At 33.2% G+C, this 20246-nt stretch overlaps 2 protein-coding genes and 1 pseudogene across 9 annotated transcripts; all 3 read right to left on the bottom strand.

The window, feature by feature from the left end:
* Positions 1-1766: 1766 nt before the first annotated feature.
* Positions 1767-9336, bottom strand: LOC111287171 (E3 ubiquitin-protein ligase BRE1-like 1). 7 transcript variants are annotated; one of them, XR_002689939.2, is made up of 19 exons: positions 8903-9336; positions 7834-7995; positions 7610-7691; positions 7145-7411; positions 6877-7038; positions 6290-6483; positions 6124-6207; positions 5903-6022; positions 5615-5801; positions 5349-5509; positions 5161-5232; positions 4892-4968; positions 4316-4510; positions 3910-3982; positions 3738-3824; positions 3069-3206; positions 2788-2985; positions 2526-2691; positions 1767-2228 (listed from the first exon to the last, which is right to left on the bottom strand). XR_002689939.2 is itself a non-coding variant. In XM_022877475.2 (19 exons), the coding sequence occupies exons 1-19, from the start codon at positions 9011-9013 to the stop codon at positions 2097-2099; spliced, it is 2673 nt and encodes an 890-aa protein (XP_022733210.2). In that variant the 5' UTR covers positions 9014-9336; the 3' UTR covers positions 1767-2096. The 7 variants fall into 7 exon arrangements, 5 of the variants coding, with proteins under 5 accessions (XP_022733210.2, XP_022733211.2, XP_089615394.1 ...); XR_016341432.1 differs by having other exon boundaries at positions 7145-7375; XM_022877475.2 differs by having other exon boundaries at positions 2788-2990.
* A 970-nt stretch (positions 9337-10306) lies between these two features.
* On the bottom strand, positions 10307-15036 carry LOC111287684 (uncharacterized). 2 transcript variants are annotated; one of them, XM_022878355.2, is made up of 9 exons: positions 14896-14965; positions 14152-14212; positions 13545-13677; positions 12998-13271; positions 12507-12635; positions 12371-12420; positions 11572-11669; positions 11208-11495; positions 10307-10994 (listed from the first exon to the last, which is right to left on the bottom strand). In XM_022878355.2, the coding sequence occupies exons 2-9, from the start codon at positions 14200-14202 to the stop codon at positions 10506-10508; spliced, it is 1512 nt and encodes a 503-aa protein (XP_022734090.2). In that variant the 5' UTR covers positions 14203-14212; positions 14896-14965; the 3' UTR covers positions 10307-10505. The 2 variants fall into 2 exon arrangements, with proteins under 2 accessions (XP_022734090.2, XP_022734091.2); XM_022878356.2 differs by lacking the exon at positions 13545-13677 and having other exon boundaries at positions 12998-13197; positions 14152-14214; positions 14896-15036.
* A 1362-nt stretch (positions 15037-16398) lies between these two features.
* LOC111287056 (type III polyketide synthase A-like) lies at positions 16399-18041 on the bottom strand (annotated as a pseudogene).
* Positions 18042-20246: the final 2205 nt, after the last annotated feature.

Here is a 20246-nt window from a genome sequence, read left to right as displayed (position 1 = left end):
TATTTTCGTTTCGATACGAATTATGATATATAATTTTTATGTAAAATATAATATAAATATATAAATTTTAATATTTTATATAATATAAATTATTAAATTATTAAATTAAAATGTCACGAAGGAAAAGACAAATAAAAAAAGTTAATTATCTTGGAATCCAAATTCATGAGAAAATAGTCCTAACAACTTTGAATACTCACACCACCGTGTATAGAAAATGGTCCAAATTATTTCATCAAAGGGCCTTTATTTTCCATTATTAGAAAAGATCTAATTTTTATGGTGAAAAAAAAAAAAGGGAAATTTGAGGATTTCTCGTTTTAAGATCAAAGTAAATCGTAAACTTTATAATATAATATTATTCATAATTGATCCAAATTGAAAGTATAATAATATTATATATAAAAAAATAAAAATAATCTCATTTAAAATTTTAATAAAAAATATATATTTAATAAAAATTAAAAAATATATTTTTCATAATTTTTATATTATATAAATTATGATATGAAATCTTTATATAAAATAAAAATAATTATGAAAATTTTAAAATTTTAAAAAATACATAAATTTTCATGCCAAATATGTACAACGTACGGAAAACAAAGTAAACGAAGCCATCTGTTCTATAATTCAATCGACAATGGACAGAAAGCTCGTGTCGTTGTCATGTCGATTAATGTTCCATGGATACTTTTGTTTCTTATTACAAGAAATGGAAGTAGGCATGTTATATTACACTTCTGACCAATCAATGAAAGCCGACCGTTCGTGCATTTCAATGGTGCACAATTGCCATGGCCACCTAGCCACGTGGGCGACCGGCTCAGCCGGGGAAGTAAGGTTGGTGTAAACAAACAAACTTTTGGAAGCATCTTGGGGGGATATATTTGATTTTTATTTGTTTATTAAGTTTAATAGATAATTTTAAATAATATTTTTATATTATTCATTAAAAAAATTAAATACGAATAGAATTTTTTTAATTTAATTATATTTGTAAACAAATTTTTTAAAATTCATTTGTTTATTATTTATTTATAATAATAATAACATTATTATTATTATATTTTTATCTTAATTTTATTTTAAAATTTATTTTATTATAATTTATTTATTATTCATAAATATATTCATTTATATTTATTTACGTTCATTTAATGTATACGAACGAATTCATTTAATTTAATCGAATATGAACCTAATACAAATATCATATCATTTGAATAAATCAAACTCAATCGAACAAAACAATCTTCTTATTATACACAAACCGAACCCTATGAAAACTATACAAACATGTATACAAACACCAAACAGCCCTTTCCATTATCAAAACTATTAGCAAATGCTCTTTAATGGCATAAACCATAACCCCATAGCATCCTCCAACTGGAACAATTACACAAACTCTAATCCTTAATGCAAGAGACGAAATCAAATAGAAAAATTTGTAACGAAATTGCGATCCAAGCATAGAGAAAGATTGCAAAAGTTAAAAATTTGAATTTCAGATCTAATGAATGCAGGCTCTTATGAATTTTGAGTCATTGCTACCATCAAGCCACATACAAAATTCGGTCATTCTCATTAATCCCTTGAGAAGCACAAGCAAAATCCAAATCATTGATTTCAAAGAAAAAGGCTTATGATGCAATTATAAAGGTTCTCTTTCCCCACAACAAATAAAAGAACAAAAACTGAAGATTTTAAATCATAAATTTGAGGTATAAATTTTATTTCATTATAGGATCAGGCAATGTCCATGGCTATGGATATAGAATTTGATCAATTCTGACTAATCTGCAAATAATAATTTGAAGGATTCCAGTGGCTCCAAGCAGTTAAATGAAGAGGCAAACATCATATATATGACAAATTAAGTCAATCAACTTGGAACCATACATGCAAATCTGAGAGGATTTGCACTGACCAAATGGAAAGGAACCCTATAGTTCCTGTCTAGATTCTTTTTCTAACAATTCTCTAAAATAAAAATGCTTGGGAACCTGTGAGTATCCATATGTCTTGTGTCGTGGGATGCATGCAAGATGCTGAATCTCACGGACAAGTGGTTGCAAATGCGAGCTCCAATATCAGATATAAACAGGTTTAACATCATTAGCACCAAAGCTTGCAGCACAGACTGGACACTTGCGGTAACGACTTTCGGTGATTTTTTGTACACAAGGGTTACAGAAGAGGTGGTAGCATTTTGTAATAACAACCTGAAGAAGGGACAAACAATCTATAAGCAAATTCAGAAAACATATAGAGAAGAAAGGTCAAAACAAAAGCATTGTTTGAAACAGAATTGAACAAGCCATGGCTATAAAAACAATGTTAAAGAGTATTTCTTCTTAAGAAGTAACAGGTACAAAAACCATTCTTGATATAGTCAAATGGCACAGAAGCTTCCTATCCAATTGTCAGCACATAAGAGAATAAAAGCTCTAACTGCAACACTAAAGGGCCTAGTTGAATAACTGCCAGCTTGAAGTACTAAATTGGAATTGCGCATTTACCTCTTTCGGTCTGTCAAGACAGATACTGCACTTCAGTATTTCCCTGTACTCTCTAAGTTCTTGTTGAAGCCTTTCTATTATTGATGATCCTTCTGTCTCGGCTCGAAGACGTACCATCTTTCTTCTCACCACTTCCAATTCCTCCTCAATTCTTTTCTTGTTAAACCTAATAGATGAATAAAGTGAAGAAAGACCGACATGAATTCACCCTATGCACTTAAGAACAAACGGAAACATAAAAAATACTAATAAGTTCTTTTACCTTTCTCTCTCTAACTCAATCTGCAACTCCACTAATGCCATTCGACTTTTCTCAATCTTAGATTGTGAGTCCTCCAGTGACTCCCTTGCATGATGAGATGATCTCCTCACATCTGACAATCGCTTTTGCGTATTTTCCAATGAAACTGACTTTTGAAATCTTTCTTGTGCAAGTTGCTGAACCTTGTCTGAGCAGAACCTTAGCTACAAAAAAGAATTGCTCAAGACTCAAAAATCTCATTACTTTTAGAATATTATTTCATACAAAATAAGTCCGCATACCTGATCCTCAATTCTTGCAGCTTTCATATCATAAAAATCAAGGGATGCACTCGCTTGCTGAATCTCCTTCTCCATGGTATGTTTCTCCAAAAGTAGAGCGTCTTGCAGCTGTTTTGCCCTCACACCTTCCAAAACAAGCTGAAAGAGATCCATTAAAGCAAAATCAAGTTCTGGGAGCAAAATACAAGTCTCTACAGAAAACCATGGATGTTCTACAAGAAGGAGTTCTCTACATGAAATAGCATAATGAACCTAGAAGCCTCTACGAATCTTCATACTGAGAATTAACAACCAAATTGAGACCAAGCACCAAACTCAACTTCCAATGCTCTATTTCCCCATGTAATTTAAGGGAAATAATGCCCTCCCTTTTAATTGTTAGTTTTCCATGGTTGGTTTGCAAGTAAAACTTTCTATTCAATGGTCAAACATCTTTTTGATTATACGAAAAAGCTAGTGATAACTGGACACTTTGAGGTTTAAAAGAAAGCATAAAGAGTTAAACAAATTCAATCATATTTAGTCAGCAGAAAGACAGTTATAAAAAATTATCAAGAGAACCCATCAGTTATGGCAGTGAGCAGCAAAAAAAAAAAAAGGTATAATGATACTATCGTATAAACTTTTCATTGAGATCTCTGAATATCATATACCAAATAAATTGATTACCTTGATGTTATAGTCATCTCTCTCTGTAATTTGCAGCAATAGCTGCTGGTCTTGTGTTTGCATGTCATCATATGCCTGCCCAATAGACTGAGGCAAAACCAAACTAACAGCCTCTAGAAAACATCATGATAGTACCAAAGACAGAGCCAAGACTAAATGACAAGAAACTAACCTCTATTTCGGATAAGTAAGCCTCATTTTCTTCGTTTTTGGATTTTAAAGCATCAGAAAGACTAGCCTTATCCCTGAAATAACAATATATTTAAAGTTTTTCACATACTTCTCATAATAAAGGTAGCAACTACACAAAAACCAGGTATACTATTTCCATTGCATTTATATCTTGGCTAATGAGAATTTCAAGAGAATACTGTATGGTGGAGTTGTCTAGGCACATTAAATAAACATTTGCCGATTGCAGGTTTGCTGGAAAGATTTAGATAACATCCACTTCACAAACATTAAAGAAAAGGCATATTGAAATAAGATATTTGAATTGGTGACATCAAATAGTTGCATTAATAGGGTCTAGTTGTATCATATAACTAGAAAGAAAAAAATAACAAGTAAACTTTAACCTCTTAGAAGCCTCCACTTTCTGTCTCAAGTTAGCAATTTCCGCTTCTGCAGCAGCCAACCTTTGCTGAGATATCGCTTCAGCTTCATTGGCTGTCTTAACACGCAATTCCAAATTTTGCTCATCAAGACAGGATTTCAAACTTTGAACATGAGCCCATGCCTTGTATTCTGAATCTCTCGCTTCCATAACATCTCTGCAATCACAGAAAAAAATATTTTAAGAATCTGGAACTACACATCAAGAATAGAACCATATCAAGCGTTGCAAGATCAGCACTTCAACTCATAACACAACATAACCAGAGGTAGCATATTGTAACCAGTATAACATAAGATATGCCAACATTCTGTTGCACCTTAGCTGATAATAATTTCCAATAAAACACAAAGTTACAGCACAGAAGAAATAGATGGTTGGTCTAAGTCCAAGCAGCACTAAACACCAGAAATTTTGTGAGAGAGAATCTCAAAAGATTATTCTGGTATCCAGACTGTTCTATGGAAAATAAAGTTAGTGTGATGCGAATACACTGCAGAAGATAATGAACGAAAGCATCTTGCATGGATAAACTGACCTTGAATCAGCAAATTCACGTCTATACATATCCAGTATCAGCTTCAACTCCACATCACTGTCCTTCAAATCCTGGACCTGTAATAAAAATCAGAACAAAACAAAATATAAACAAATAGCTTTTCCTTTTTCTAAGAAAAGTAAGCATAAAGGCTGACAAAGGAAGATTTTACTGGTAAAAGAAGGCATTTTTCCCTTTAATTTGAACAAGCATCAATTTCCTATCACAGATTCAACTCAAAATAATAGAGTAACATTAACCAATCATACCATGGCTTGCAACTTATGCATCTCAGCAACTTGGTCAGTAGATCTCACAGATAAATTCTCACATTCTTTAGCCTGTTCAAAAATAATTATTTAAAAAATCTTCCTGTCCATATTGCAGAAAGAAAAGAGGATCTTTAAGCCCTTAAAGCAACACCAGGAATAACCACACAACTCATAAAAGTACAAACCTTCCTATCAAGAATGCTGGAAAGAGATTGCACGTCAGCCTGGAGAGAGTGAACATCCACGGCAACCTCTTTGTACTTACCTAATTGACTCTGCATTGAACTCATTTCCTCCGGAAATGAAGAAAGCAAGCTCTTAAATTCAGCAATTATTTGCTTTCTTCCTGAAATGTATATGTATTTTAAGCCGATTTTCAGCAAAAGGAATAGCTATAAGATGAAAACAACAGATAATTCAGAATCAGGGCAAACAGCAGATATGTTCCTACCTGGTTCTCTAGATGCCTCTTCCAGCTTAGCTTCAATTCTCTTTTTTTCATCAACTTGTCGCTGTATCTCTGTCCCAAGATGAGAAGCTCTAGAATCAGCAACTGTCAATGATCTCCGAAAAACATCAGCTATATCATTTCTTATACTCAACTCCTTTTCTCTCCAAGCCAAGTTAACTTTCTCAACCTAAAAGTTTTAGGAGGAAAGTTATAGTTAGCATTGGAATTGGACACCCTCAATAAAATAACAGACAAAAGGCATAAATGAAACTACCGACCGGTAACAACCTGTAGTTTCTCAAATAAATCTTGGTAGTGGATAACTTCTGATTTTGACTTTTCTAGTTGATCTCTCACCAAATGGTAAGCTTGGGAAGATGAAATACACTTTACACTCTTCAATGTGTTCTATTAATCAGAAATCCCCATTCAATTTATATGACTGAATAAACAGAACCTTATCTCAGAAATAAAGGAAAAAAACAATATAATAGCTTAAAAAAGCAAACCTGCAAATTTGATAACTGCTGTAATATTTTTATTCTTTCTTCATGAAGACCTTTTAGTTCTGTTAGTCGAGACGATGCTTGTTCCTGTTCAGCTCAAATTAATCATCCGCATTGACTTTCAGTTTCAGCAATTTCACAAGATAACTTAAAGGAAAGTATGAATTACCAAAAGCTCTTTGAGAGCAGACTCCATTTCTTGCAGATCTCTATGTTTATCTTTGACTTTATCACCAGCAATGTGCTTGGTGCCTAGGTTTAAGACAGGAAAAAATCCCCCTTTCGTTGCCTCTCTTTCAGCTTTAAGAGTTGCCAATTTGCAATTACTTTCCTGCAGTTCTGCTACTGCACTCTCCAATTCACCTTCGAAAGAAAAAGCAAACTATGACAGTCAAACTTACAGATACTTCAATGATATTTCATACCCTTATAATTAACTGGCCTTTGAACCACAATGGAAGGGTTAGCTCCCATTGATTAGCCCATCCACAGCATTAGAGGGAGTAGCAGTTTGTCTAAGGTGAAAGAATTGTGTGGATTGCATAAATTTACATAATTACATTGAAGGTGTGCATACTGATTTTTGTCCATGCCTCCACATACATGAAAGACCAATGTATCATAAATGTGTTAAGAACATATCTGTGCATGATGAATCTGCTTAGGTGGTAAATGATAATGTTACATCCAGGCAACTGAAAATGTTGTTACCAATGCTTACTAACACACCAATTCTGACCACATATAGAAAGTTACCTTTTAGACATTTAAGCTCAGCTTTATTTTTTGCATCAATATCTCTATGGCTCTGCAATTCTCTCACCAAAGATCTGTGTTTCAAATGAATATCACCTATTCTGAATCTCAAATTCTTAACGTCTGATTCTAGTTCACTAGACACCTGCTGCCTGCATGAACCTAGCATAAAGTGACATGCATACGGTTAATTGAGTAACAACTTTAGAAAAGAAATTATTAAAAAAATTATATAGTACACAATGCACACTTTCTACCAAATACATACCATCATTCTGAAGCTCTTTCCGAACTGCAGCATATAATCCATCCTTCAGGCACCATAGGTCATCAATGGCAACTAGTATATTGTGTAAAATGTTTCCAGTCCGGTCAGAGGCAGTATGTTCTCTATCTTCTTTAATCTGCTCAGGGCAATTATAGGAAGAGGAACTTTCAGTTGCACCTGTCTCCATAAGTCGGCTAAGAAAAGCATCCTCAGTAAGAGATGGAGCCCCACCTATATAGCAATGCAAATGCCTTCTCAGCAAGTACACTTGCAAAACAATTAAAAACCAAAGATAGACAACAGAAGAATTATATTATACTCCTATAAATCAGGATTGCCAAACTTAGCTCAACCTTACAAGTTAGAACAAGAAATAAAGCATAGTCCTTTGAATTATGTTAACAGTTCATTACAAGGGGCAACAACAATAATAAAAGAAACCAAATCATTGCAGAAGATTCTCACCCTCGATATTTGGTGCATGTCCAACATCTCGTCTGCCAGACTCTCTTGTGCAGACGGAACGTGATTCCAAGTCAGTAATCAGCTATTGTAAAAGGATAATGTCAATTTCCCATCAAGCAGTTTACTAAGTAAAGCAGAACCTAAAAGATATAAATATGATTCTCATCCTCCTTTAATAAGCAGCAAATACATAAAATTGTCTAACGGTTTGGACAGGGTCTTACTGCTTCCCATGTTTTATTCACCACTTTCAATATAGAATCATATGGCTTTTGTTTCGCCTTCAGTTGAACGAACTTGTTCTCAAGAGCAGAACACTCAACCTTCTGAGCCTCTAACTTTTGTTGAAGCTTTTGATTCCTAAACTGCAAAACTGTAGTATTAAGCTGCATCATTCCAGCAAAAAAGGAGGGGGCATTAGGAGAAGGTTCAAAAAATATGAGTTATAAACAAAGAAAACATTTCAGTTTGGCAATCTACTTGTAGGCAGATGAATTATTTCCCAAAAATTTTATAATCTAGCATTCAACAATCCAAAAAAGCAATACAAAAAGTACAACAACATCTTATTCGAAAGCAGGAAAATATAAAAGCACAGGTAAAAAAAAAAAAAAACCTTTATGTAACATATAATTCTTGTCGACAAGCATTATCTAGAGTTAACAAAGCTAGTGCAGAAACTAGGGCTTGAGGTTTCTGATTCTAGAGGAAGATATTTCACCGAAAAGAATCAATAAAGTCCAACTTCAAAATCTACACAGACCAATCAATCTACCCAAACCCCAATCAAAATCCTCTCCCTGAAAACATGATAATCTCCCATATTCAAGTCTGAGCACATCAGACCTAGTAACTAGCAATGTTCAACCAAAGCATACAACTATAGTGAGAAGACTGGTACAAATAATATAGTTACTACTGTGAGGTAAATGAGACCTGCAAAGGGGGGAGGGGTTAAGTAGCATTGGCAGCAAATAAACCTGCATCAAATCCATGATCAACTCAAATAATATAAACATCCTTAGAAATCAAAAGAAAAAAAAATCATATTTCCGGTATCAATGTTTAAAGTTCCAATCTTTAGGTCAGAACCCTAATTGGACATGCTTCAATTTGATCACATAAAAGAGATTAAAGTACATACAATATAATAAAATAGCAATTACAGTTTTGATACACAATCAAAACCGAAGTTAGAAACCAAGTAATTTTGATTTTTTTCCAAATTGAAATTTAAGAAAATAAATACTTCAAATCAGAAAACTTTAACAAAATGAGAAACAAAGACCATACTTTTTTCTCCTCAGAAATTGGCAGGAATGGTTGCGTTTTTGCGGCAACAGCAGTGGCTGATATGGAGCTAAAGTGACACCGTTTACGGTCAGCCTCTCCATTGCTCCCCATTGAACCCACCCCCAATGTCACAAACCCTAGAAACCCACCAACCCAACCTTTCTTCACATCAAACCCAAGCAAAATACCCACCCCCAAGTCAAAAACCAATGGTATTGTAACAAAACCCTAGCCAATTCAATCCGCTCGAAAACCCTAATTCCTCAATTTGAAAGCCCTGACCAATCAATTTCTCGAATCTATAATCGAAAACAAAAAGAAAATTCACTTTCTAACAACAAAAAGAGCTGTTGCAATTCTTTTCGTCCTTTACTATTCTCAATCTGAGAACGCAGCAAAAGAGAGTTAAAGGATAGGAAAGGGAAAAAATTATCGAAAAGATAACACCGGGTAAGTTGGGGTATTTAACGAAAGAGTCTGAAATTTCGTGAATGTGGGAAGGGTAGTTTTGGGAATTGAGAAAAACCGAGTTTTTTTTTTTTTTTTTTCCTTTAATAATTTTTTCGAGTTTCGATGCTTAACTGACACACCTATTAGAAAAGAATCTAAGAATGGAACGAAGGAGAGTGAGGGGTGGAATCGGATTGAGTGAAGGGGTGAAAGGACAATGAGGTGCTTCGTTTGACTTGAGGGCTTTCATTGGAGGTTCGAAACCTTATTGGCGGTCGTCGAATGTGGCTCGGTTTTGTCTGTCAGAATGACTGGTCGTTGGAACAACCGGTAACTGCGCCTATCTATGCATCTAGGTGATTCATATATTTATCTGTTACAAAATATTATAATTTGTATATTTATATTATATTTTATATAAAAATTATGAATATATATGAAAATATAAAATATATTTTTTATTTATTAAATTTATGTATAATTATTTTAAAATTTTAAATCATATTATTTGTATATTTATTTTTATATTATATTAATATCGTATTATCATATTATATTTTATATTGTTTTCATGAAATAATTTTTAAGTATGAAATTAAAATATAACGGAACTAATTATAAATATAATATGAAAATAATATAAAAATATATAATTTAAATTTTAAAAAATAAAAAAATTATATGAATTATAATATGATAATTTTTGTATTTTACATTTACTTAATGTGAAACAAACATGATACAAAAACAAATACGATGCAAATATATGTATTATCATATCTAATTGAGATGTAAGCTTGAGTTTTCTATTCCTAAAATCGGTTGATAATTTGGGTATTTTTATAATTGAAGTTACTAAAATTTAAATCTTAATTAGAAATGATAATAGTAGAAAACAACATAGCAATTAAGCATAATTAATAATCTGTCTTTAAAGAACTTAGCTCTTAATAATTGAGAAAGTTCAACTATATAAAACAATTTCTTGTACATTTTGATTATTGTCATACCTTTTCTGTGTTTACAAATTGGGCACACAGTCTGCCTAACTTTCAGCTATATACACATCAAATATCAGATTTGAATCAAGTCACTGAAGTCGTATGGCCAAAGAATTACAACCAAGCGTGACAACGAGCTGAGCCCATTGATGTCATTCATCTTTCATTGAGAGTTCATGTCGTTTTTGATGCCCAACTTCCACGAGTAATGTCAGAAGAGCCTCACACACTTGCGTTGCATCTGCTTCGGAAGGGTCATCGTTCAATAATGAATAAACCATCCAGGCATGCTCTAACTTTCGTTTTGGTCGCACCACGACAGATCCTGGGGCTTCTGCGTCGCAGCGTGCCACAAGCCCATCGCTCTTTTCACCATACCTGACTTGCAGCAACTGGGCACATGCAGCCATCGCAGCACTGAGGGGTATGACCACAGGCAATCTTGCAGGCTGGCCAGCAGAGAGGGGAGCCATCAATGGTAGCTCCGCATGAGCAACATGAGATAATGTTGCCAGAACAGCAGGATTAATGCCAGCTTCAGTATGGAAAGAGACAACGGGAAGCTCACTCGGTAAACGATGTTTCTTCAAAAATTCCTTCCTCCTCTCATAAGTCAAGTCTTCCAAAGCTTGCATGTCCCCCTTTACAGTCGGAATGTTTCATGTAAAGATTGTCAGAAAAATAAAATGTGAAGAGCTACAAATTATTAAAAGACAATGCAACTGCAATTCACTAGAAAGTAGACTCCCATTGAAACTCAAGAAGTCGCAGCAAACATATTTGCATACGATCATGCTGTCAATTTTTGTATACACTTAAGAGGAAAGAAAATGTATAGAAGACCACTTGCATACCTTAAGCACTTTACAAATTATAATCTCCATAAGTTTCCGTAGATTAACGTAATCACCAAGCTGTCCTTCTCTCAAGATATCTGAAGCTACAGGGCTTCCACCATACGGACTCTGTGCTAATACCAACCCAGCAACCTTATCTTTCAAGTCAGACCAATGCATAGATAAAGCAGCCGCTGCATCTACTCCACCTTTGCTATGTCCAAGAATCATGACGCGTTTCTTGGAACCCCAATAAATTTCCTCAATGTAATCTTTTATCTCCTTCGCATTTTTCTCAACTGAAGCCTGATAAGTGATTGTTCAATGTTCAGTATAGACATAAAAGAATAGAACTGTGCAAGTGAAGACTAATTATATATACCTCACTGTGAATTTTGGCAATATGACAAGTCAGACCCATCTTTGAGAAACTTGTTTTTGTACTGACAAAGTAAAGAGGCCCATGGTTGCTGAAAAGACCTGCAAAACATGAAAATGGCCAGAACTGAGAAATTAACTAACATAGAAATATTGAATCCGAAGTTACAAAAAGGAGAAATTAACACAACATAGTTCAAAGATCCCTCACGACGTCTACTTTTTGTGTCATGCCAGCCAATGGCATCAAACTTCACCATTCAAAAAGATTAAGTTCAGGGTTAGATTTTGAATTTGAACTCAAGAGTCAACTTCAGCCTTGGTCCATTTTAGTATTCCACGTATGAGTTTTCATAACTGATTTTAGTCAGTTGAAATCCCAGGTAGAATCTTAATCACTTTCTATATGAAGTAAAGGCAAAGATGAACCTAAATTCTTGATTCCACCTATGAAAGGTATACAATATGTTTCATAGCTGACATGAAATAGATCATTTGGAAGGTACTCGTATACTTGGTGAGGAAGTCAAACTCGAATCAGGATGGGTTTGGTTTCCCCCTAATTTTTTTTAAGAAAAAATCTTTGATGTTTTAACCAGTTTACAGTAAACCTTTAGTCATCAAATCTATTTTCCTAAAAGGAGTACTGTAAGAAATAGTATCTATGTTCTAATCTCTACTTGAGCACATCATATTCAAAATTATCCCTCCCCCCCTTCATCCAATTTCTACATTTTTTCCTTCTCTTGCAATGCCCAGAGTACAATGATTATTATTTTCAGGAGAAAAAATTACAAAGGTACCTGGAACCAATAAATAAACCACCGAGCTTGGCAGTTTGTGCAGACCATGCCTGACAAAATTAGAGCCAACTAATAAAGAAGTGCATAACCATGCTAAGAAATAATAGCCACATAAAAGATGCAAAGCCCATTTTACCTAATATTGTCTAGAATTTCTATAAACCTCTCAGTTCCATCTTCAACTGAAGGCATCTCGGGATCACCCTTCAACCATCCTATATCATCTGCAGATCCACGAACAGTTCTCCGTGCTCTTTCAATAAGCCTGAGGTTTTTTGTTATTGAAAGATTGAAACAATTCATTACTCCATGTAACTAAAATTGCTTCTGCACTACCTAAGAAGCTACACAAATAGAGATCACAAAAAAATAAAGGGGAAGATTATTATCCAAAAAACTCCATGAATTTCAAGTTAAAAATAAGTATGCTCCATTATCACCATCCTCTATCAATTGATAGTGTGTGAGGAACTTCCCTTATAAATTGCAAACATTTTGACCTTTTATCATCATGTGTAACTACAACTATTTAGTAATATTAAGTATGGGAAGATATTTTAAAATCACAATCCATTTTCACAAATTTCCTCATAAGACATCCAAAATTAAGCATATAGGAATCTGTACCCTTGAAAAATGGAAATCCCATTTTGCCCAGTGTGATTTGATTGTACTATCGCATCAGTATTTTCAGATGGATCTCTGGCAGAGGCCCTTGCTACACCAACATGGTTAGCGGGGGCAGTAGTTGCATGACTAGAGGATTCAGACAATGTTGAGCTGCTTCCTCTTGAAAATGGATGATCACTAATCACAGACTCCTCGGTCTGTCCAGAAGAAAATGTTACTAATTCTTGTGCATGTACAATGGAATCCCTCGAATCTCTAGCAGCAGGTTCCACTGAAACATTTCCAAAAGTATTGCAATGAAATCATCCACAATTCATGGGTTAACGCAATGAGAAGACGAAATATAGACCAAAAAGAAATGAAGAACCCTATTAGTTTGATTTATCAACAAGTTCCACATGAAAATGAGATAAGTAACTCTTCAAAGGCTAACAATTAAGTTCCAGAAAGGAAATAGGAACAGAAAAGAACAAAAATGGAACTTCTGTACATAAATATTGAAGAAGGAAAAGGGAGAAATACAAGATGAAAGGAGACAACATACCAGAATAATCAGAAAAACAACCAGTTAAGTAAGTAGTTGTTTGTGCAAGATAAGAAGCAGCTTCATTTAGAGCTGGTAAAGAGGTAAATAATTGAGGAATAAGCCCATCATATCCCAGACCATCATTTTGTGCCTGACAACAGGGTTGCTGTTACTTGAGGTTTAAGATAAAGAAAGGGCAGATGCAGTCTTAATGTCATTAACCAAAGAGCTATAAAACTAATTTACCCAAAAAAACAAAAAAACAAAATAAGAGCTATAACCCATGTTATAAAGTTATAGAAACTGAATGTTATTGCAAAAGAAGATCTAATCTCAAAGTTAAAAGGCAGAAGAAAAAGCTTCCATCAAACTAAATGTTAGCAACAACATCAGTTCCAATTGAGACAAGTGCACAGAAAACCACACATGAAACAATACCGAAAGGAAAAAGAACCATAGCAGAGAAAGCAGAATACTAGTATGTTATAAATTTAAACTGGTATCCACTTGTCCAAATAACCTCTTTAAAACCCAGTAAAATCTTGGAACCTAAACAGCATGCAGACGGATATAAAACATTTTCAAACAAAAATAAAACCTGGACTTTCGAAGCAGAAACACTTACCACCAACGGTGTCCTTGATTCTCCATTTCTGCACCTTTCAGCTTCCCTCATTGGGATCAACCTCTAACAACCAATAGGGGAAAAAACAACAAGTTATATTCTGAATAAAATGTAGACTTGGCAATTTTTATACTCATATCGTGTAAAATACTAACAATTCGTGTATTCGTATTGTGTTTTACATGAAAATTACGAATCACAATTTGTGTCGACATGAAAATATGAAATACATTTTTTTAGATTTATCAAACTCATTTATAGTTTTTGCTAAATTTTTAAACCATGTCACTTTCTTTCTTTTTTTTTCATCATTTTCGTGTCATGTTAATGTCTGTTTTACGTTATCAAGTCTAATAAAAAAACACTCAAAGAGGAAAAACAGGGAAGTTAAGAACAAAAAAGAACAAAAAATTGCCTTGAAGAAGAGCAATCCAAGCGTTATTAATCTAAGTTTTCGGCAGAGCCTTTCCATGATAAATAATTTGCTTCCAAAAGCCTAAGACTAGGGATTTATACGGTCATTAAACCTTCCACAAAAATCATTACTTGATTCTTTCATCTTTTTCACTGATCCTTAAACCCTAGATCGTTCTCATAGAAAGATTCGATGGATAACGTGTTCAACTTAAACAAAAAATCAAATCAAAATCGAAGAAAGATAAAAGAGGAAGCAAAAACCAACCTCAGACAATCAACAATTAACAAAAATTTCAATTTTTAGAAGTGAATTCACGAAGCAGTTACCTGAAGTCTTCTCGAATTATCGATTATCGGTGAAATTTTTGCAGCTTTCGGATTATAGTAGTAATTCTAGATTCGAAAATTTTCATGTATGAAATAACGGATTCTTAACGGCGAAGAACAGCCAGCCGAATGAGATCCTACACGGTGTCGTTTGGACTCACTTTCGTCGTATTGGGAGTGAAGGGTACGGATCTAAGGGGAAACCTTTTGCTCGGTTGGGGCCACATCTGACTTTTTTGCCGCTTAACAAATTTGGGCCATAAGTGTTCTAATATTATTGCTTCAGTTAGGGCTTAAATCACGACACTTTAATTTTTTTTTTTAAGATTATTTTAACAATAAATTAAATTTTATATCTCATTATTTTTTAAATTGATTACATAAAAAAATTTAAAAAATTTATATTAAATCATAATTTTAAATTTTTTCTAATGTAGCATATTGTTTGGAGATCTAACAAAAATTTTTACTTTGATTTATCCTGATTTGATTTATGTTTTACGTTGTCTGTTATTTTATCGTAACCCTTCTCATTTCATTCGAGTTTGGATATGATAGTGTGATGATACATAAATGAAGTTTCTTTTATTTTAGGTTGAGATTTAAAAAAATCAAAATTCATGTAATTTTTCTTTCTTTGAATAATTCTTATTTTAGTTTTTGATTGAGAGGGACTCGAATTCATTGTTTGAAACAAAACAAAAATATTCGTATTTTGAGTGAAAAATATATACATTTATTATTGAACCAAATAAAGGAAAATTTACAAAAACTTTTCATGCAAGTTCTTGATAAAAAGATGATTCGATTGAGATTAACAAGATTAACATAAGTTACCACAGATTGTGTAAATAATAATGTTTGTTTAAAATAGGGCTTAAACAACACTATTTTTTTATATATGATTCTTTGTTTCCAAACAATATTGGCTAGAACAATTTTGATGTAATAGTATTTTAATGTCCTTTGAATAAAAAAAAAGTCACTCACTTATTCAAAAAATAAATAAAAATAGAAAAATGGAGAATACCAATGTTAATAACAATTGAAGAACGTATAAACACCAACGTAAATGCAATTATTCAGTATAATCAAGTCGAATCGAGTTAATATAATGAGAAGTTTAAATTTGAGTTCGATTTAAAATTCATTACTCGAAATTTTATTTGAATTCGATCAAATTTTTATTTTCAAATTTGAATTCGACTCAAAATAAAAATTAAATTTTTTGAATTCATTTAATTATATTCTTTTAATAAAAATAAATTCAATTTTCGTATTCAATTTCAAATTCGATTACGTGTTTAAACTCGAAGTCGAGCTATTGATATATATATATAAGTAAAATAATAATTTTTAATTTAAATAATCAAAATATATTAAAATTTAAAAATTCAAATAGACTCGCGTACTATTCAAATCAAATATTATGATATTTAAATTTGATTTAGTTGATAAATTAAATTATTCGAGCTCATTAAATTTGAAATTTATCAACCTAAATAGCTTGTTAGTATTGATATACATTTACACTCCTATTCCAACATGATTGTGGTTACAGGCCGCGAAGAAGAATGCCTTCAAGTGTAACTCCAGGACCAGATACTAAGGTAGGTCTCTACTCTCTACTCAACTCCTCCCTCATATATCCCATTACATAGAAAATGGTGTTGCCTGCTAACATTTTCCATAGTTCATCAATGCTCTCCTGCTACATTCTATTTTCCCATTGTTCAGTTTGAGAGTGTTCTCCAAGCGATTCAAGTATAGCAGGTCCTCCAGGATGCATAGCCCAAAACAAGTGGTTGAATTCTGTCAAACTAGCCTTGGACATGGGTTTCCTGAAGGATTCCTCGATGTTGTCTTCAATCTTTTGAGGAATGTATCTGCCAAGTTTGAGGTTTATGCCTTCTTCAGACAGGCGCCCATCGATGATATTCTGTGTTCCTGGCAGAAATTATTGCACTGCATAGTTAAGTTCCATGAAAGGCGATTCTGTGATCGTTATTGGATTGTTTCCAATGATCTCCTCCATCAACAAAAAGTGCTGCACCAACAAGGTCGTAAGGGCGTGCTTTGTTTAGAGGTCCAAAATCAAGGATGGTAGTTTCAAATGTAGTTAAAAGAATAAGAGTTCCTGGGTTGTTTTTGGCTGTCTTTGGCCACTCGAAGGACGGTGACACCACCATAACAACTAAGAAAATAGAGCATTACCCGGTTAACATCATTTTTCAGGCCAAGTTGCTTAGCTAGCAAGGTCAAGATCAGCACCCGGTAAACGTATCTCACTGGAAGAAACATATAGATGATATGGGTGATATTAGTAGCAGGCCTCCCCCATTGCTTTGTGCAAGCTTGGCTTGCTTCCAATGCCATCTCAACAACTGCCTGGTTTGCTATTTCTGGCCTTTTGATTGTTGATGAGCCTTCATTTGCCAATTCTAGGTATTTATCTAAAATCTCCCTGGAGATGACTGTGTACCCTGTCTTCACTGTAGTTGTTTTACCTGCCAAAGAATAAAAAAGAAATGCATGATGAGCCTAGTATATAATAAATGGCAATACTACTTCCGAGTAGAAAAAATGATACAGATCAAAATTTCAATAAAATCATACACGGGTTTAACTTAAAAAAAAAAACAAACATATTTCGTATTTTATTTTCAGTATAAATTGTGACATACAATGAAAACGAACTAATTTGTTAGTGTTTTACACGACTTAAATATACGAAATACCAAATCTATAAATTAGTCCTTTATTTAGGTTTGATGTCAGCTTCAAGCAATGAAAATCAATGCTTGTAATTCTCTGAGAGGCCACCTATGGCAGTTTGAAACAAATAGAATTTTGCTTACATAAACGTATCAGTTTCTCTTTGATGGAGACGTCTTCGCATTTTGTATCACAAAAGTAGCCATTCACCAGGCAATCTTGAGCATTGAGTTGCCTTGGAAACACCTTGCCAATGGCAGGCACTGTTGCCTTCCCTGGTGTGGAAGCACGCTTAAGACGGTGCCTAGGAGCACCATTATTGCCGGCTTTTGACATCTTCAAGAGGTTTAGGCTTTTGAAAAACTCAATGCAAGTGTTTTCATCGGCAGAGAATATAAAGAAGAGTTCAGCTTGTTCTTGGAAAGTGGTTGGTTTCAAGAATGCCTATTATGAAAAGAGAAAATTGGTTACTTTATATTGGGGTTTGGTGATGTTTTTGGCAACTGTTGTTGGAAATCTGAAGGCTTCAATTCCTTCTTCCTTTAGTGTGACCTAATTCTAGTTTAAAACATCCCTTTGCTTTTGGCATGAGTAAAAAATATACGAGATAACCGATTCTAATCGTAAGATTATAGTGAAAAAAATTATAAATGAAATGCAATCGTGTGTTTAAAAGTGGTTCAATATTGAAACTTGAATACTAGAGTCAATATTTTAGATGAACCAAATCATATAGTTAAGATGCCTAATCCACACTACCTGATTTAGGATCATTAGATTTTTTTGTCATTTTAATTTTTTTGGATTTTTACCTTTTTTTTTTTGGTACCATATAAAAGTATATTAAAACTTGAATTAAGATTAGGGTCTTGGTTTCGAGTATATTAAAATTTTGGATCATTAGATTTTTTTGCCATTTTAATTTTTTTGGATTGTTTGCTTTTTTTTTTTTTTGTATCATATAAAAGTATATTAAAACTTGAATTAAGATTAGGGTATTAGTTTCGAGTATTGTTGGTGATTATATATTGGTGTCATTTCGAATATACGACTTATAGTCACTTGTTTTATATTATCAGGTATGATATATTTTATCTTGATCTGAGAAATTGAGTAATCTATTTATCATAAATTTTTCTTATAAAAAAAAAAGATTAAAGTCTAAATTTAAAAAAAAAAAATCAAGACAGTCAAGGTTGACAACATCTTGCGCCGAACATAGGAGTTGCTAAGAGTAAAATTCGGGAACAGGAAAAAGGGTCGATTGTATGGGAAATACTGCAAGAAATTATGCAAGGACATCTTGTATTGCTGAATAGAGCGCCTACTCTGCATAGATTAGGTATACAGGCATTCCAACCTATTTTAGTGGAAGGACGCGTTATTTGTTAACATCCATTAGTTTGTAAGGGATTCAATGCAGACTTTGATGGGGATCAAATGGCTGTTCATGTACCTTTATCTTTAGAGGCGCAAGCGGAGGCTCGTTTACTTATGTTTTCTCATATGAATCTCTTGTCTCCAGCTATTGGGGATCCCATTTTCGTACCGACTCAAGATATGCTTATTGGGCTCTATGTATTAACGAGCGGAAATCGTCGAGGTATTTGTGCGAATAGGTATAATCCATGGAATCGAAAAAACTATCAAAATGAAAGAATTTACGATAATAACTATAAGTATACAAAGGAGCCCTTTTTTTGTAATTCCTATTATGCAATTGGAGCTTATCGGCAGAAAAGAATCAATTTAAATAGTCCTTTGTGGCTTCGGTGCGATCATTTTTTCATGTGCAGCGCTAATAGGAGGATATCCCTAGAAAGATGAAAAGGAAAAGAGCGGATAAGTGCAAAAATAAAAAAGTATTTTTTGTATTTACGTAAGTCAGAGATTAAAAATTAAAAATTAAAAAAAAGTAAAAAAGTTGGGATAAAATAAAAAACGTGATGATAATATCTTGATATCTATACTTATTGATAAGAGACAAAATTTTTTTGAAAAATAATAATAACATGATTAAATTGATATAATATTTAACGTGTTCGATCAAATTTATGTGTTAAATAAAATCAAATATTTGAAATATCACTTATTATTTATAAAAGGTTTTTAATAAAAAAATATCATCATGCCTTTGGATCATTAAACCCTCTCAACAATCACCGTCGTATCAATTTGTCAATGGAATGAATTAGAAAAAGAAGGGGTGCAATGTCCAGGCATGTACTTTCCTTCTTTTTCTCCATTGTCATCGAGACACACAGGACATGAACGAACATGAACATAAACAAATAAATGCATATTCGTGATTTAAGGAATTATGCAAATTTAGCACTTGCAAGGCTAGGAATCAAAAACCTGAGCCCTTTCCAAGCAACAGCTCTTCACCGTTCTAGAATACTTAAACTAGTCATTAAATTGGTTATTACAAAGCAGCACCTGTACATATTTAGAAATGGCTAATTTTACTAATAAGTTGTTAGTTCAATCAATTAAAATCATTTTTTTTGATAAAAAATTTTTTGATTTGAATCTTATCGAACATTTATTGAGATCATCTCAAATGCATAATCTATAATCATCTGTCTTATACTGTCAAATACCATACATCTTATCATAATTTGAGAAACGACCTA

Source organism: Durio zibethinus, chromosome 4 (assembly GCF_047325235.1).
Source record: "Durio zibethinus cultivar Kanyao isolate XHJ-2024 chromosome 4, ASM4732523v1, whole genome shotgun sequence".
Taxonomy (NCBI): Eukaryota; Viridiplantae; Streptophyta; class Magnoliopsida; order Malvales; family Malvaceae; genus Durio; species Durio zibethinus.
This window is presented reverse-complemented; position numbering and strand designations above follow the sequence as displayed.

Bases quoted from the DNA above. Each gene is read 5' to 3' on its own strand.
- LOC111287171 (XM_022877475.2), bottom strand. From the start codon at position 9,013: ATGGGGAGCAATGGAGAGGCTGACCGTAAACGGTGTCACTTTAGCTCC. The intron at 7,996-8,902 runs GTATGGTCTTTG...GGAATGATGCAG, and splicing joins CAATTTCTGAGGAGAAAAAA to CTTAATACTACAGTTTTGCA. The intron at 6,208-6,289 runs GTAATTCATACT...TGAGCTGAACAG, and splicing joins CTGCTCTCAAAGAGCTTTTG to GAACAAGCATCGTCTCGACT.
- LOC111287684 (XM_022878355.2), bottom strand. From the start codon at position 14,202: ATGAGGGAAGCTGAAAGGTGCAGAAATGGAGAATCAAGGACACCGTTG. The intron at 13,272-13,544 runs GTATGTTGTCTC...GAAATGTTTCAG, and splicing joins TTGTTTTTCTGATTATTCTG to TGGAACCTGCTGCTAGAGAT. The intron at 10,995-11,207 runs GTATGCAAGTGG...CCGACTGTAAAG, and splicing joins TAATTTGTAAAGTGCTTAAG to GGGGACATGCAAGCTTTGGA.